This window comes from Hylobates moloch, unplaced genomic scaffold (genome assembly GCF_009828535.3).
Source record: "Hylobates moloch isolate HMO894 unplaced genomic scaffold, HMol_V3 SCAFFOLD_13, whole genome shotgun sequence".
Lineage (NCBI taxonomy): Eukaryota > Metazoa > Chordata > Mammalia > Primates > Hylobatidae > Hylobates > Hylobates moloch.
In genome coordinates, this window is record NW_026652288.1 from 105,290,092 (window position 1) to 105,309,176 (window position 19,085).

Genomic DNA, 19,085 nt, shown 5'->3' on the forward strand with positions numbered 1-19,085 from the left:
GATCTCGGCTCACTGCAAGCTCCACCTCCCGGGTTCAAGCGATTCTCCTGCCTCAGCCTCCCAAGCAGCTGGGACTACAGGCACATGCCACTAAGCCCAGCTAATTTTTGTATTGTTAGTAGAGACAGGGTTTCACCATATTGGCCAGGCTGGTCTCGAACTCTGGCCCCGTGATCCACCTGCCTTGGCCTCCCAAAGTGCTGGGATTACAAGCGTGAGCCACCGCGCCCAGCCTCTGGTGAGGATATTTATATACATAACTTCCTGGAGAGTAATTTAGCAATAGCTATCAAAATTTCAAATGCACATGCCCTTTAATCTAAGAATTCTAGGAATTTATCCTACAGTAAAGGGCAAAATTATTTATATACAAGCACTGTTACTAACAGCAAATGATTGGAAACAATCTATCCATTCACCAGGGGACTGGCTAAATAAGTGATGGTACATATGTACAATGGAATATTATAAAATGACAGCTGTAAGAAAGAATGAAGAAGCTCTTTATGTAATGATTTCGGATGAATTACAAAACATATTAAGTGAAAAAGGCAAGATACAGAATAGTTACTACAGTATGCTATTATTTATATTTAAAAACTTGCAGGTATAGCAAACAAAATCATTGGTAATTGCTTTTATAAGCATAAAAATTCTCTGGAAGGGCTGGGCATAGTGTCTCATGCCTGTAATCCCAGCACCTTGGGAGCCAAGGCGGGAGGCTGCCTGAGGCCAGGAGCTTGAGACCAGCCTGGGCAACATAGTGAGACCCTGTCTCTAAAAAAAACTTTTTAATTAAAAAAAAAATTCTCTGTAAGGAAACTAGTAAATGGTAGTTTCGTATGTGATCAGAAGGGAGCAGGACTTTTCACTGTATACAGTTTTATACTTTTTGATTATCTAGCTACGTAAAATACAGTGTTCAAAAATTAAATATTTTTCAAGTTATAGAGTGATATATATAGTACAACCTTAATATTTTTTTAAAACACATAAATACATAGAAAAAAAGCAGAAAATATACCTCAATGTTAGAGTGGTGACTATTGCTTAGTGTTGGGATTATGGGTGATATTTACTTTCTTCTAAAGTCTTTTTGGTATTTTCTGAATTTTCAACAAAGAAAATATATTACCTACATTACATATTCAGAAAAAAACCACAGAGGTCTTTTTTTTGTTATTGATTTTTTTTTTAGTTGGACCATCTATGCTGCCAAGAACTAGTTTCTTCTTGATGGTGGCAAAAGGAGGAATCCTTTCACTTCTCCTATTCAGCTGAGCAATCTCAGGGGCTAAATGTCTCCACATTTCTAAGCAACAGAAAAGAGGCTATCAAATATGCCTTGCCTTCTGGAAGGACTAAAAAGGTAGCCCAGATGCAGCTGTCAAGAAAAATGAGATCCCTCTAAGAATACGATCATGATGTTACAGCTTTCCTAAGGCCCTGAGTGAATTTTTAAAAATACAATTCACATTCCATAATGCATCCTCCTGAAAGCCCACAGGGGACATGAGCAGCATGAATCACTGTATCAGCCCCTCCTCCCGACAAGGGCACAACACCCAGAATAGCTCGGTGATGACGCAGCAGCCTGAAACCTTTGAAAGCCCTCATCTTTCAGAGGGAGGAAATGAAAGGGAAAACAAGTTCTTGACACAGACTTTAATTCTCAGATCTTTACAAGGCAGAACAGAGCAGCAAGGAAACTGGCACGGATCTTTGATTCTTCCCACTAGAGCCTGCAGTTGCTAAATGTGTGTGTGTCCATATGACAAATCTGCCTGATTTGCTCTGCTTCTGATTACTAACACTACTGGGGTTCTCAGGATAGGAGGCATGTAAAAAAGGAGAGAGAAAAGATAAAATAAAAACAAATGAAAAAAATTAAAAATACTACTGCTATTTTGCAGATGATCATATGCTTTGATATTTTTCATTCTGATGACCGGATACTTTCACAGATATTATCACTTTTTTTTTTTCTCTGAGACTGAGTTTCGCTTTTGTCACCCAGGCTGGAGTGCAGTGGTGCAATCTCAGCTCACTGCAACCTCCACCTCCCAGGTTCAAGCGATTCTCCTGCCTCAGCCTCCCGAGTAGCTGGGATTACAGGCATGCACCACCACGCCCGGCTAATTTTGTATTTTCAGTAGAGATGGGGTTTCACCATGTTGGTCAGGCTGGTCTCAAACTTCTGACCTCAGGTGATCCACCCACCTCAGTCTCCCAAAGCGCTAGGATTACAGGCATGAGCCACCGTGCCTGGCCAGATATTCTCACTTTTAATAACTATAACAAGATATGTGAATAGTGTTTTGCATTTATCAAGCAGCTTTCATTTGAGATTCTCATTGATTTGACTTGCATTTCTCTTTCAGGCACAGATAGTGAAACTGTCTTGTAATATGGTTAAGTGATTACTCTAGATGACAGTTTAATATTAGTAACAGGGCCAAGAGAAGAACCCATTTGCTATTGGGACACAAGTACCTGACCCATTGAGTGGCAGTGCCACTAATCTGGTAGCTATTTTGGTCAGCAACCTGGGAAACTTGCACTGAGTTTCTGTAAAACACGCTGGCAGGATTCTCAAGTTTCTGACTTGGGAGACTGAGTAGGTAAATGCCACAAATAGGAAGAAGGGCAATCTCATGAGAGAACATAAGTTTAGTTTTGGTTATGTTGTGCTCGGGCCTGAAAGACAGCCAGATAGTAAGGTACAGGAGACAGCTAGTCTTCTGGATTTAGAGTTCAGCAGAGAGGTGAACCTGCTGAACCCTGAGGTGGGGGTCATCAATGGGTGAGTGATCGTGCAATGCGAGTGGATGAGACTGCTTCAGGAAAATACACAGAGTAAGAAGAGAGAAGGGCATACGGCAGAACTGCATTAAAAAAAATTCCAGGCCAGGCGCGGTGGCTCATGCCTGTAATCCCAGCACTTTGGGAGGCTGAGGTGGGCAGATCATGAGCTCAGGAGTTCGAGACCATCCTGGCTAACACGGTGAAACCCCGTCTCTACTAAAAATACAAAAAAAAATTAGCCGGGTGTGGTGGCAGGCGCCTGTAGTCCCAGCTACTTGGGAGGCTGAGGCAGGAGAATGGTGTGAACCCGGGAGGTGGAGCTTGCAGTGAGCTGAGATCACGCCACTGCACTCCAGCCTGGGAGACAGAGCGAGATTCCATCTCAAAAAAAAAAAAAAGAGAAAACAAAGACAAAAGAGTTATATAATTTGCCCAGCACCACTCAGTTAATGGCGAAGCTGAGATTAAAATGTGAGCAGTCTGATTCAAAAGTCCGTAATTTTAACTGCTATGTCGCTTTATTTCCCATGGACGTGAGCAATGAGTCTAGAGTCTGATCTAGGTTCTAACTGATTCCGAAACCTTTTGTCAGTCTATGATACAACGTTGCCTCCACAGTTCTAGGATGGTGCTTTTTGCTGTTTTGGGTTTGCTTTTTTTTTTTGAGACAGGGTCTCACTCTAGGCTGCAGTGGCACAATCACAGCTCACTGGAGCCTCAACCTCCCAGGCTTAAGCAATCTTCCCACCTCAGCCTCTGGAGTAGCTGAGTCTACAGGCATGCACCACCATGGCTGGCTAATTTTTAAAATTTTTTACAGAGATAGGGACCTTGCTGTGTTGCCCAGGCTGGTCTTGTATTCCTGGCCTCAAATTTCTAGTGATCTTCCTGCCTCAACTTCCCAAAGTGCTAGAATTATAGGCATGAGCCACCACGCCCAGCCAAGTATACACACTTTAATACCAATTAGTTGATTAGCTCTTTTCCAACGTGATTGCTGGCTGAGAATAAATTCTGATAAAAAAGAAAGATGAGCTTAGAGTTCCAGGTAGTTACACTAGGCCCTGACAGGGGAGGACGTGAGTTAGAACACACAATTATGCCTGTATTTGTGAGGTCTGATTTTTTTTTTAAATAGGAGGATACTAAACCCCAATGACTCACTTGACAACTTTCTCCAGAACCAAAATTTATTTAAAACACTGCAAATGGAGTAACTGCCACAGAGAAAGCAGAAACCTTTAAGTATTATTGGATTCTACTCATTTCAAAACTCAAAGCTGATGACAGAGTTTTTGAGGATATAAAGAAAAAGAAACTCAGCCAGGCGCGATGGCTCACGCCTGTCATCCCAGCACTTTGGGAGGCCAAGGTGGGCGGATCACCTGAGGTCAGAAGTTTGAGACCAGCCTGGCCAACATGGAGAAACCCCGTCTCTACCAAAAACACAAAAACTGGCTGGGCGTGGTGGTGCATGACTGTAATCCCAGCTACTCGGGAGGCTGAGGCAGGAGAATTGCTTGAACCCAGGAGGCAGAGGCTGTGGTGAGCCGAGATCGTGCCACTGCACCACAGCCTGGGCAACAAGAGCGAAACTCTATCTCGAAAAAAAAAAGAAAAAGAAACTCAACATCAATAAAGTTTATATTCTAAAAATTTAAGCTACAATCAAACTACCATTCATAAGCATCAACAAGGTATCTATAAAGTAAAACTCAAAGGGTATTCTAAATATGACAGTATTCTATAAATAGTTCTCGGATTGTCCTAGGATGCCAGGAGGAAAATTTAATGAGTCATTGTACCCTCCTCCTCTTCCTCCTCATCATAGCAGATACTGGGAGAGCTATTCCTATTCTCTTAATGCTTTACATACACACCAACCCTAGAGGTAGACAGATGCTACCTCATTTCACTGGGGAGGTAACTAAGGCACGAAGAGGTTAAGTATTTTGCCCACGGTTACACAGCTAACACATGAAGGAGCTGAAAACTGAATCCAGGCAGTCTGGCTCTACCCTGAGCCACACTACCTATTAACTACTCGTGTCGTAGTTAACATGAGTTAACTACTAACTCTTCTTTTCCCTAGTCACTTTTATGCCTGCTAGTTTTCACAGATATTTTGAGGATAAAGTCTCACTATTCCTACAAAGAAAGCACATTAATTCTTTCTTCCCATTATTAATTTGAAGTAAAGATAGCAATAACAAAAGTCTAAATTTAGGGAACAAGATGAAAATTCTAACTCAAAAAGAATCACAGGAAGAGCTGATTATTTTGTTTCAGGAAAGAGACGTTGACTCTAATTACACCAATCTTATCAAGCCTAAGCAATTAATTATCACTAGAACACACTGGCTTCTAGACAAAAAGATTTCCCATAGTAAAGTACTTTTAATGTAACTGAGCACATGGAGTTTCACCTTTTCATTCTTTTGTTGTTGTTGAGACAGAGTCTCACCCTGTCGCTCAGGCGGTCTTGGCTCACTGCAGCCTCCGCCTCCCGGGTTCAAGCGAAATTCTCCTGCCTCAGCCACCTGAGTAGCTGGGATTACAGGTGCACACCACCACGTCCAGCTAATTTTTGTAATTTTAGTAGACACAGAGTTTCACCAGGTTGGCCAGGCTGGTCTTAAACTGATCTCAAGTGATCTGCCCCACTCAGTCTCCCAAAGTGCTGGGATTACAGGTGTGAGCCACTGTGCCTGGCCACCTTCTCATTCTGTAGAAACATTTCATGCATGAAAGTCAGAAATAAGTGAACATATTTTTGCCTTGGCTGTTTTTCTTCCTTTATCCTACCTACTTCTGAAAAAACAGCATGGTTTTAAAACGAAAACTAAGATTCAGAAGAAAAAGCTTCCTGGCTGTGGTTGGCTAAGACTGGTCCTCCAAGATGTCTACATCCTAATTCCTAGAACCTGGGAATGTTACCTTTTATGACAAAAGTGACTTTGCAGGTGTGATTAAATTAAGGATTTTGAGATGGGGCGATTATACTGGATTATCCACGTGGGCCAAGTGTAATTTTAAGAGTCCTTAAGAGCGAGGTAGGAATGGTCATAAGGAGAGGGGGGAGGCAGGAATGGTCCATAAGGAGAGAAAGGGATGTGAAAGCAGAGAGGGCTGGGCATGGTGGCTCATGTCTATAATCTCAGCACTTTGGGAGGTTAAGGCAGGAGGGTCACTTGAGACCAGGAATTCAATACCAGCCTGGGCAACATGGTGAAATCCTGTCTCTACAAAAAATACAAAAATTAGCCGGGTGTGGTGGCGTGCGCCTGCAGCCCTAGACACTTGGGAGGCTGAGGTGGGAGGATTGCTTGAACCCGGGAGGTCGAGGCTGCAGCGAGCCATGATTTTGTCACTGCACTCCAGCCTGGGTGACAGAGTGAGATCCCGTCTCAAAACACAAACAAACAAAGGGAGCAGAGAGCTGGCACAGTGGCTCATGCCTGTAATCCTAGCACTTTGGGAGGCTAAGGTGGGCAGATCACAAGGTCAGGAGATTGAGACCATCCTGGTTAACACGGTGAAACTCCATCTCTACTAAAAATACAAAAAATTAGCTGGGCGTGGTGGCGGGCGCCTGTAGTCCCAGCTACTGGGGAGGCTGAGGCAGGAGAATGGCGTGAACCCAGGAGGCGGAGCTTGCAATGAGCGGAGATCACACCACTGCACTCCAGTCTGGGCGACAGAGCGAGACACCGTCTCAAAAAAAAAAAAAAAAGGGCGGGGGGCAGAGAGAGATTTGAAGGTGCTATGCTGTTGGCTCTCAATATGGAGGAAGTGGTCAAGAGCCAAAGAATGCAGGAAACCTAGAGAAGCTGGAAAAGGCAAAGAAGTGGATTCTCTGTGGAGCGTCCAGAGGGCGTGCGGCCCTGCAGACACCTTGGTTTCAGCCCCATGAAACTCATTTTGGACTTCGATCTTAAGAACTGTAAGATGATAAATCTGTGTTGTTTTAAGCCATTAAGTTTATAGTTACTTGTTACAGCAACAATAGGAAAGTTTTAAGTTGACCTAATCTTTTGTTGCTGATTTGCTGTCCTACCCAGTGATTTATTCATTCCATTAACATCTGTGGTCCATCAGACACGATGTGAAATGTTCCGTGTATTAAAAAAATGTATTAAGTCACAGCTGCTCTCAGGAGTTCACAGACCAGTGGCCTTCATCTCCTCCCTGCCAATGTGACTGTTTCTTTTCAACAAGTGAGTCAGCCAATCTGGCAAAAAAAGGAGTTCTGCATACCTGGTCATGGATAAGCCCATGATAGAGGATGCTCTGCATGTCCCTGCAAAGCCGCTCCAAGCCACCATACTTAGACCAGACGTTGGGGCTGTTGGTTGATACCAAACCCTCCACCGTCGTCTTCAAATTACCCAGCAACTGCCAGTGCTCCCTCCTGCAAGGGCATCAGTTACACCAATGGTTAGTTACCTTTGCTGTACTTGATCTTGATCCTATCAAAGAAAGTCTAAACCGAGGAGCCTCCTGCCCCACATCCTAACATTCTGTCCCCTCTTAATTTTCACTTGGGGGCAAAACTCAACTCTGAGAGAATTAAAGTTATGAACGATACTAATATAAAGACAAAAAACAAAAAGCAAAAACCTTCACATTCAAATGGTACATTATGCTTTGTAAAGGGATTTTCATCTACTATCTCACTCAATCCTCACATAAGTAGCTTATAACCCTAACTTTATAGGGGTATAACCCATTCAGATCCATTTTTATTTTTTGAGACACTTACTCTGTCACCCCGGCTGAAGTGCGGTGGCACGATCACAGCTCACTGCAGCCTCAACCTCCCGAGTGGCTGGGAACTACAGATGTGCACCAACACACCCAGATAATCTTTAAATTTTTTGTAGAGATGGGGTCTCACTGTGCTGCCCAGGGTAGTCTCCAACTCCTGGCCTCAAGTGATCCTCCCACCTCAGCCTCCCAAAGAGCTGGGGTTACAGATGTAATCCACCGCACTCAGCCTAAGATCCATTTCTTAACAACGACAGTACCTGCACAATATACAAAAAGATGAAGGCATCCACGCAGAACCAGACATCTTTTGCCAAACAAAAAAGGCAAAAACAACTTCCTATTTCCTGTATTTCCAAGCGCTAACTACAGCATCGTGAAGGACAGAAACTGTAGGACTAAGGCAGTCACTAAAATGTCATTTATGCTTATACTGTAAGAAGCGGCCATCGCAGAGGCCAATGGACCACCAACTTTTGCCCAGTGACTCTGCATCTCCTATGCCTCTTCCTCAGAGCTAACTAGCCTCTGATTTCTTAGGACACCGTTTTCACATGTGCCAACAGGTTACAATCCGGTCTCACAGGCCTGAGAATCAGTCTGACTCATGACGTGACTCTGCATACCTGTGTTCTGATTCATTCTGTACTGATTTACAAGGTTAACTGTTAAAGAACATCATGAGGCTGGGCACAGTGGCTCACACCTGTAATCCCAGCAATTTGGGAGGCTGAGGCGGGTGGATCACCTGAGGTCAGGAGTTGGAAACCAGCCTGCCAACATGGCGAAAACCCATCTCTACCAAAAAATACAAAAATTAGCCAGGCGTGGTGGCACATGCCTGTAATCCCAGCTACTCGGGACACTGAGACAGGAGAATTGCTTGAACCTGGGAAGCGGAGGTTGCAGTGAGCTGAGATCACTCCATTGCACTCCAGCCTGGGCAACAAGTGTGAAACTGTCTCAAAAAAAAAAAAAAAAAAAAGAACATCATGATAAATCCCAAAAGCAAACATTAAGTACTCTATCATCCTAGGGCTTTGATTCCAAAATTAGCACTGACATCTTAGAAACTTTGAGCGCTCGGATCTACCTATAATTTCCTCTGGACAAAGCTGAAGAATTTCCCTTCCTCACAAGGAAGTGTCCCTGAGGTGCCAAAGCTACAAAAGAATGTGGCTTTTATTCTAAGATACAGCAAACAATCTATATTTGGTATCTGCTCATGTAGAAGAAAACTTCTGTAAAAATTTGATTTACATAGCTACCGTATTTAGTGTCACCTTTTAAAAAAATTTTGATTGATACATAATTGTACATATTGATAGTATATAATGGGTGCATTGTGCATTGATCGCAACAAAGTAATTAGCATATCCATCACCTTAAATATTTATCATTCTCCTGTGATGAGAACATTCAAAAACCTCTCTTCCAGCTATTCTGAACTACACCATACACTGCCGTTAACCCTCGTCATCGTACTGTGCAACAGAACGTACTCCTCCTATCTGTCGGTCCCCTTGGACCTGTTGACCAATCTCTCTCCATGCCCTTCTCCTGCCTTACTGTGCAACAGAGCCCCAGAACGTACTCCTCCTATCTAACTGTCCCCTTGGACCTGTTGACTGATCTCTCTCCATCCCCTTCTCCCACCTTACTATGCAACAGAGCACCAGAACGTACTCCTTCTGTCTAACTATAACCATGGACCTGTTGACTGATCTCTCTCCATTCCCTTCTCCCACCTTACTGTGCAACAGAGCACCAGAACATACTCCTTCTGTCTAACTATAACCATGGACCTGTTGACCGATCTCTCTCCATCCCCTTCTCCCACCTTACTGTGCAACAGAGCACCAGAACGTACTCTTCCTGTCTAACTATAACCATGGACCTGTTGACCGATCTCTCTCCATCCCCTTCTCCCTCCAACCCTCCTCATCCTCTGGCAACCACTATTCCACTCTCTACCTCCATGAGAACAACTTTTTAGATTACCGAGTAATAGCATGTGACAGCTGTCTTTCTGTGCCTGGCTTATTGCCCTTAATGTAACATCCTCCAGGTTCACCCACGTTGCCAAAACTGAAAGAATTAAGGTTGAATTGTATTCCATAGTGTATACATATCCCATTATCTTTAGCCATTAATCTGATGATGGACATTTTTTTTTAAGACAGAGTCTCGCTCTGTCACCCAGGCTGGAGTGCAGTGGCATGATCTTGGCTCACTGCAACCTCTGCCTCCCAGGTTCCAGCGATTCTCCTGCCTCAGCCTCCCGTGTAGCTGGGACTACAGGTGCAGGCTACCATGTCTGGCCAATTTTTGTATTTTTAGTTAGACGGGGTTTCGCCATGATGGCCAGACAGGTCTCAAACTCCTGGCCTCACATGATCTGTGCACCTCGGCCTCCCAAAGTACTGGGATTACAGGCATGAGCCACCGCACCTGGCTGTTGACGGACATTTAAGTTGATGTCATATCTTGGCTATCATGAATAGCACTGCAATAAATAGAGGAGTGCAGATATCGCTTTGATACACTGATTGCATTTCCCCTGGATATATACTCAGTATTGGGATTGCTTGATCACACAGTAGTTCTATTTTTAACTTTTTGAGGAACCTCCAGACTGTGTCGCATAATGGCTGTACTCACATTCCCACCATCAGCGTGTAAAGGTTCCCTTTTCTCCCCATCCTCACCGACAATGGCTATCTTCTGATTTTTTTTTTTTTTTAATGTGCAGTGATTAGAATTGGTTTGCTAGTATTTTGTGAAGGATTTCTGCAGCTATACTCATCAGGGGTACTAGCCTGTAGTTTTTCCTCCTGTGTCCCTCTCTAGCTTTGGTATCAGGATAATGTTGGCCTTGTAGAATGAGTTTGGAGGAATTCTCTCTCCTTCGATTTTGTGGAATAATTTGAGAAGAACTGGTATTAGTTCTTCCTTAAAGGTCTGGTAGAATTCGGCAGTGACGACATCAGGCTCTGGGCTTCTCTTTGATGGGAGAGTCATTACCGATTCCATCTCATTACTCACTATTGGTCTGTCCAGGTTTTCTGTTTCGTCATGATTCAGTATTGGTAAGCTGTATGTGTCCACAAATTTCTTCACTTCTTCTAGGTTTTCCAATTTGTTAGCACAGAGTTGCCCATAACAGCCTCTAGTGATTCTTTGTATTTCTGTGCTGTCAGTTGCAATGTCTCCTTTTTGTCTCTGATCTTATTTATTTGAGTCTTTTTTCCCCCTTGGTCTAGCTAAAGGTTTCTTAATTTTATCTTTTGAAAAAAACAACTCTTTTGTTAATCTTTTATATATATGTATATTTTTTTCATTCTCTATTTCATTTATTTCTGCTCTGCTCTTTATTATTTCTTTCCTTCTACTAATTCTGGGTTTGGTTTGTCCTCGTTTTCTAGTTTCTTGAGGTGCAACATTAGGTTGAGATCTTTCTACTTTTTTGATGTAGATGTTAATTGCTATTTTCTTCCCTCTTAGTACTACTTTTGCAGTATCCCACTGTTTTTGGTATGTTGTGTTTCCACTGTCATTTGTCTCAATAAACTTTCTAATTCCTTCTTAATTCTTCATTGACCAACTGGTTGTTCAGGGGCATGTTGTTTAATTTCCACATATTTGTATAGTTTCCTAAGTTGTTCTTGTTATTGATTTCTAGTTGTATTGCATTGTAGTCACAAAAGATACTTGAATGGCCAGGCGTGGTGGCTCATGCCTGTAATCCCAGCACTTTGGGAGGCCGAGGTGGGCAGATCACTTGAGGTCAAGAGTTCAAGACCAGCCTGGTCAACATGGCGACACCCCATCTCTACTAAAAATACAAAAAAAATTAGCCAGGTGTGGTGGTGCGTGCATGTAATCCCAGCTACGCAGGAGGCTAAGGCAGGAGAATTGCTTGAACCCAGGAGGCAAAGGTGGAGCTGGGATTGCACCACTGTACTCCAGCCTGGATGACAGAGTGAGACTCCATTTCAAAAAAAAAAAAAAAAGAAAGAAAGAAAGAAAAAAGAAAAAAGAAAAAATACTTGATATGATTTCAATTTTTAAAAGTTTGTTGAGACCTGTTTTGTGGCCTACCATATGATACCATATATCCTGGAGATGGTTCCATGTGCTGCTGAGAAGAATGTGTATCCTGCAGCTATTGAGTAGAATGTTCTATAGATGTCTGTTAGGACAATTTAGTCTAGGATATAGTTTAACACTGCTGTTTCTTTGTTGATTTTCTGTCTGCATGATCTGTCCGTTGCTGAAAGTGGGGTATCAGAGTTCTCGACTGTTACTGTATCAGACTTTCTCTCCCCATCTAGGTCTACTAATATTCACTTTATATATTTAAGGTGCTCCCATGTTGGATGCATGCATGCATATATACAGGCATCCAACATGGGAACACCTTAATATATAAACACACACACACACACACACACACACACACACACACATACACAACTGTTATACCCTTTTGCTGAATTGACTCTTTATCATTACATAATGCCATTGACTCTTTTTACAGCTTTGGATTTGAAGTCTATTTTCTCTGATATAAGTATAGCTACTCCTGCTGTCTTTTGGTTTCCATTTGCATAGAGTATCTTTTTCCATCCCTTTAAGTCTATGTATGTCCTCACACGTGAAGTGAGATTCTTGGAAGCAGCATATGGTTGGGGCTTATTTGAATGGTTTTTAAAAATTCATTGAGTCACTGTCTTTTATTTGGAGAATTTAACCCATTTATATTTAAGGTAATTATCGAAAAGTAAGGTCTGTTACTTGTTTTCTAGTTTTTTTACAGTTCCTTTCTTTCCGTTACTGTCTTCCGTTGTGGCCGTTGATTTTCTCTAGTAGTGTGCTTTGATTCCTTGCTTTTCAATTTTGGTGTGTCACAGGTTTTTGCTTTGTAGTCAGCATGAGGCTTACAAAACACATTTTGTAGTTATAAAAAGTTACTTTATTTATTTTTAATTTTCTTTTTTTTCTTGAGACATAGTCTCACTCTCACCCAGGCTGGATTGCAGTAGTATGATCTCAGCTCACTGCAACCACCATCTCCTGGGTTCACCCAATTCTCGTGCCTCAGCCTCCTGAGTAGCTGGAATTAGAGTTACAGGACCTGCCACCGCACCCAGCTAATATTTGTATTTTTAGTAGAGACGGGGTTTCACTATGTTGGCCAGGCCAGTCTCAAACTCTTGACCTCAAGTGACCTGCCCACCTCAGCCTCCCAAAGTGCTGGGATTACAGGTGTGAGCCACCATGCCAGGCCCATAAAAAGTTATTTTAAACTGACAGCAACTTAAGTTTGATCATAAAGATAGGAAAAGGAAGAAACAAACAAAACCTATACTTTAGCTGCATTCCTCCCCAAATCTGGAATTTTTGAAGTCCTATTTTACATATTTTTATATTGCCTATCTCTTTAGTGTCTTCATCTTTTTAGGATCGTTTATCCTAACGATATAATTATCAGTATCAGAGAGTTGAAATACTAAATTCAACTGAAGCTCATACACACTGGTTTGATTAAACCGTCATGCCTGAATCTTAGATGCAAGTAAACAGATCACAACGGAGAAATAAAATATCCTTTCCCGGCCAGGCGCAGTGGCTCACGCCTGTAATCCCAGCACTTTGAGGGGCTGAGGTGGGCAGATCACCTGAGGTCAGGAGTTCGAGACCAACCTGACCAACATGGAAAAACCCCGTTCTCTACTAAAAAAATACAAAAATTAGCCAGGCGTGGTGGCACATGCCTGTAATCCCAGCTACTCGGGAGGCTGAGGCAGGAGAACTGCTTGAACCTGGGGGGCGGAGGTTTCAGTGAGCCGAGATCGCGCCACTGCACTCCAGCCTGGGCAACAAGAGCGAAACTTCGTCTCAAAAAGAAAAAAAAAAACTATATCTATACGTATACATATATATGTGTATATATACGTATATATATACACACACATATAAATACATATATATACACATACACATATACATATATATACACATACACATATATATACACATACACATACACATATATATACACATACACACACACACATATATATATATATATATATACGTGTATATATATATCCTGTCCCTATTCTTTAACCATGTTTTCAGCAGATAAGGTCAGTTTTTCCTATTACCTGTTTGGTAATAGTTATTTGAATGGTATCACTCTGTATTCACATGTAATCTTTATATGAGCACAATCAAGACCTTGGAAGTGAACTGGTTCAAAGCAGCTCTTGGTAGAGCCACTTCTGCCATTATACAGAATGTTCTCCTTTAATCACCATAAACTAAATGCACATCTTTCTAACTGTCTCAACCTACACCTGGATAGAACCAGGCCTAAGTGGCAGGGAGAGTATAACCCATCTCTACATAAATTATTTTCATCAACTCACAATGAAGCCAATCTCAGAATAAAATCCCAACTACCTTCTTCTGGGAGGATCTTGACCACATCCCTCCTTTAAAGAGGAACAGAAATTGCTTCAGTAACTGAAATAAGTATATCTGGGGAAAAACAGTTTTCCTAGATGCCAACTCAGTCTTAAGCTTACCATGTTATAATAAGTAACACTCAAGATTAAAGTAAAAAGCTACAAAACTCTGTAAAGTATTATACTATATACTAATACATAACTAAAACATAATCATTAAAAATATATGGCATGTGAGTATCTTATATGTGATATATATTAAATACATGATAAATAGTAAATAAGTGAAAGTACTATGCAACTGCAAAGTGAGATTCAAGGTAAGAAATACATATTGGTCTATCTTCAATCCCCAAATACTCTTTTTAGTGGTAAAGGAAACAGCTTCAGCTTACTGGCATGTCCCTTCCACAGTAAGCTCTTTATTTGGGACAGGCCCATGGATCACAGCTGAAAGTCAGGTTGTCCCAAGTCAGGTAATGATTTGATCCCCAAAGTGGAGGAAGAAAGGTGTGACATCCACATGATGGAATACCACGAAGAATGAAAACTTTTGACCAAAAAGTTTCCAAAGCTAATTATAGCATATTAAAGTATAAAAAGCAGAATGTAAAATTAGATTTACGATCTCCACATAAAAATATGAAAAGAAATAATATGTTACTAGTGGTTACCTTTAGTAATATGGGGGAACTGTAGAGAAGAGCGGAATTGTTTAGGCCTTTCCTGATACTAGCAATTAATAAAGGATCAGCAGACTGGGTGTGGTGGCTCACACCTGTAATCCCAGCACTTTGGGAGGCTAAGGCAGGCGCATTGCTTGAGCTCGGGAGTTCAAGACCAGCCTGGGCAACATGCAAAATCCTGTCTCTACAAAAAAACTAAAAAAATCCCTCCCCACAAAAAAAGGATCAATAATCTGAACAAACCAGAAGCTGGAAAGCACCATAAAGGATTTTTAAAATACTCAAGTATCAAGGGCTTCTACGTTGAAAGACTGTGGTCAGGCAAGTGCCCCTGGGACTTTTAATGCCAGAAAGTACTTCCTGGAAAGAAGTAATGGGTTCTTCCTTCAGGTAGAAAAAAATAGAATTAGGTGAAATAATTATTGGTAACACTGAGGTAGCGAGAGACTATCACATGTGTGTTTAATTTTTCTTCTTATCTGGCTATATATTTTCTGTTTTTAATTATCTAGTATTTAACTTGCAGGCTGTGTAGTTGAATGTGCTCCTTTTTACATAAATAATATGCTTTAAATAAATAACATGCTTATAGGAAAAACATACTTGACTCTCTTATATAGTCTCTTAGCTCTGGGGCACCTGGGAGAATGTAACCATTGGCCAGTCCCATACATTTCATGGCTGACAGGAGAATCTTTTTTTTTTTTTTTTGTAGAGACTGGAGTCTTACTATGTTGCTGAGGCTGGTCTCAAACTCTTGGGCTCAAGCAACCATCTGCCTCGGCCTCCTAAAGTGCTAGGATTACAGACGTGAGCCACTGCACGCAGCCAAAGGAGAATCTTAATGTCCAGGAGGGAATAAGCAGTACCTGTAGGTGTGCTTTGTAATTCGACACCTATTTAACGCCTGAGTAACATCAAATGTATTGAATTTCAACAATCAGTGGATTCAACATACGGATGAAAAATCCCTTATGTCAGAAACCTAACCACCAACAAACTCCTTAGCATGGAGGTGAAAAATTCTCCATCAATGGCCCCAATCTAAATACTGACTTTGCTGCCCAGTACTCCTCAGGTTAGGTACAGGGACCTTATCACACACTATTACAAACGTGCCAAGCTCACTCTACTGCCATGACTTTATTCACGCAGAGCTCTCCACCTGGAATGCCTGTTCTCACCCCATTCAGGGATTCAGGTCCAGCTCTAACTCAACTTTCTCTCAAAAGGTTCTAAATAATCTGACCCACTATAGCTCCTTTATTAGAACTCCAAAAGCATATGACGTCGCTATACCATTCCTTCTAAAAATACTTTAAGACTGTTATTTAATATTATATAGCTTGTTTCCTGAAGGAAACGGACTATGTATCTTCTATTTCTTTTGCATTTTATTATTTTTTATTTTTCATTTTTTTGAGATGGAGTCTCGCTCTGTTGCCCAGGCTGGTGTGCAGTGGTGTGATCTCGGTTCACTGCAAGCTCCACCTCCCGGGTTCACACCATTCTCCTGCCTCAGCCTCCCGGGTAGCTGGGACTACAGGTGCCCGCCACCACGCCTGGCTAATTTTTTGTATTTTTAGTAGAGACGGGGTTTCACCATGTTAGCCAGGATGGTCTCGATCTCCTGACCGCGTGATCCACCTGCCTCGGCCTCCCAAAGTGCTGGGATTACAGGCATGAGCCACCGCGCCCGGCCTATTTTATCTGTGAGACAGAGTCTCGCTCTGTCATCCAGGCTGGAGGGCAGTGGTGTGATCTCGGCTCACTGCAACCTCTGCCTCCTGGGTTCAAGCGATTCTCCTGCCTCAGCCTCCTGAGTAGCTGGGAATTACAGACACCCGCCACCACGTCCAGCTAATTTTTGTATTTTTTAGTAGAGATGGGGTTTCACCATGTTGGTCAGGCTGGTCTCAAACTCCTGACCTCATGATCCGCCCGCCTCAGCCTCCCAAAGTGCTGGGATTACAGATCTTTTGTATTTTAATAAGCAGGAAGAAAATGTCACCCAGTAGAAAGAAAATAGACATCATAGTCATTCAAACTGAATTTGAATTTGAATCTTAGCTGCTCACAAACTAGATGCACATTCTATTTTTTTTTTTTTTTTTTTTTTTTGAGACTGAGTTTTGCTCTGTCGCCCAGGCTGGAGGGCAGTGGTGCGATCCCAGCTCACTGCAACCTCTGCCTCCCAGGTTCAAACGATTATCCTGCCTCAGCCTCCCAAGTAGCTGAGATTACAGGTGCCTGACACCATGCCCAGCTAATTTTTGTATTTTTAGTAGAAATGGGGTTTCACCACGTTGGCCAGGCTGGTCTCGAACTCTTGACTTCAAGTGATCTGCCTGCCTCAGCCTCCCAAAGTGCTGGGATTACAGGCGTGAGCCACCTCACCTGGCCTAGATCCACATTCTTGACCAAGCCATTTAAACTCCTGAAGCTTCAATTCCCTCACTGTAAAATGGAGACAACAATTGCTTCACAGAGGAGGGTGTAACCGACAATCTAGGGGAAGCATTAACATAGAGCAGAGAATAATATTCTCTTTTCTCTGTCATTTTCCCCCTGTGAACTTCCATTGCATAAATCTAATAAATCCAACAAAATCAGGAAGGGTACCTAGAATAAAGCCTTCTTACCCATTCTGCTTAAAAAGAAAATTCTGCCAAAAATTGTAAAGGATTGGACAGTCTGCAGCATAATGAAGTTTGGTTACAGTGTTCCACATCCAAAGAGTATCTCCACTGCGTTTAAACCAAGGTCAAGTCTGTGGGTAAGGACGGATTGCAAGGCCCTGTTGATGCTGTTGGTCCTCTCACTGAAGTAGGAAAGCTAGGAAGGACTTCCTCAAATATGGGATATGACTTTTACATGGTAAAGACTTAAATCTGCTTGACGGAATGGAAGAAACTGTCAAGGTGTTACTGCAGCACAATAAGGCTGATTTCATGAGACATATAAGAAAGACAATCTTATTACTTCACCAGGTTCATCTTATACTGTCTAGGTAACAGAATGCTTTACAAACAAGGTAAAGCAGGCACACAACACCACTTTAATAGCAATGGCACGGGAGGAAAGACAAAGTGTTTCAGTCTTTTCAGTTTCAGGTAGATGATTTAAATGTAAAAGGCATGCTGGGCACAGTGGCACATGCCTGTAGTACCAGCTCCTTTGGAGGCTGAAGCAGGAGGATTGCCTGACCTCAAAAGTTCAAGTCTAACCTGGGCAACAATGTGAGAACCCTTTAAAAAACAGAAACAGCTCTGGGGAGAGGAATACTGAGAAAAGCTTCAGGCTTAGAGTCCTTGCAGTCCCCTCCTGGGTTCTGACAACAGCAGCTTCCCCAAGAGCTTCAAGAATATGTTTCTGTAATTTTTGTACTAAAAATCGAACTAGCAATTGCTAGTTTGCTTTAAAATCATGTGATCACCCTGCGTTGCTACCAGTTCTATGTAAACTGTTAACCCCTAGCATAATCAAAGAGGGACGGGAAAGAAAGAAAACAGGAAATTTAAAAATGTGAAAAAGTGAAAATAGGATAAATGGGAAGAAAGTGGCACTTCCAATGACAGTTCCACTAGCATCTGCCCAACTGTAAGAGGAATGACCACAACGTTAATGTCTTCATTCCTCAAACAAATATTCAGCGAACACCACTACATGTCAGGCACTGGGCTAGGCACTGGTGCTTAAAGAGGCGTTATAGCGGTTAAAGAGGAAGAGTCCCATCTGTCAGAGAATTCAGAACGTAATGGGGGAAATGGGTACTTACATAACCATGCTATGAAGGCAGATGTCAGATGTGCTCTAATAGAGAGGGATGCCTTCTAAAGGAGCGTCATTTAAGGGACGACTAAGAGCTCTCCAGGCAAAGAGGGAGGTACTGCAGTGAGTGTAGAAAAGCAAGAATGAGAATGGCGAGAAAGATCTGAGAGTGGGTGAGTGTGCCATGGTTTTGTAATTGGAAACTTCATTAAGTACTAACATAAAGATTCAGGCCAGGCGCGGTGGCTCACGCCTGTAATCCCAGCACTTTGGGAGGCCGAGGTGGGCGGATCACGAGGTCAGGAGAATGGCGTGAACCCGGGAGGCGGAGCTTGCAGTGAGCCGAGATTGTGCTACTGCTCTCCGGCCTGGGCGACAGAGCGAGACTCCGTCTCAAAAAAAAAAAAAAAGATTCAATACCAGAGTGAGGAGTTTTGACATAGAAAATATTCTATTTTCAATGGGAAAACCACTGAACATTGCTTTTGTTTTGTTTTGTTTTGTTTGCTGTTTTTGAGACGGAGTCTAGCTCTGTCGCCCAGCCTGTAGCGCAGCAGCGCAATCTCGGATCACTGCAAGCTCC

General features: G+C 42.3%; 1 protein-coding gene across 8 annotated transcripts in view; it reads right to left on the bottom strand.

Moving 5' to 3' along the window:
• The window catches only part of RUBCN (rubicon autophagy regulator), a 72,458-nt gene that overhangs the window by 37,708 nt on the left and 15,665 nt on the right, over window positions 1–19,085 (bottom strand). For all 8 annotated transcript variants that reach the window (XR_009209310.1, XR_009209309.1, XM_058426373.1 and 5 more), the window contains exon 2: window positions 7,063–7,216. Coding sequence is in view for 6 of the 8 variants with exons in the window: in XM_032171974.2 (XP_032027865.1) it covers window positions 7,063–7,216 (154 nt within the window). In the remaining 2 variants the exon portion in view is untranslated. The remainder of the gene's footprint in view (window positions 1–7,062; window positions 7,217–19,085) is intronic.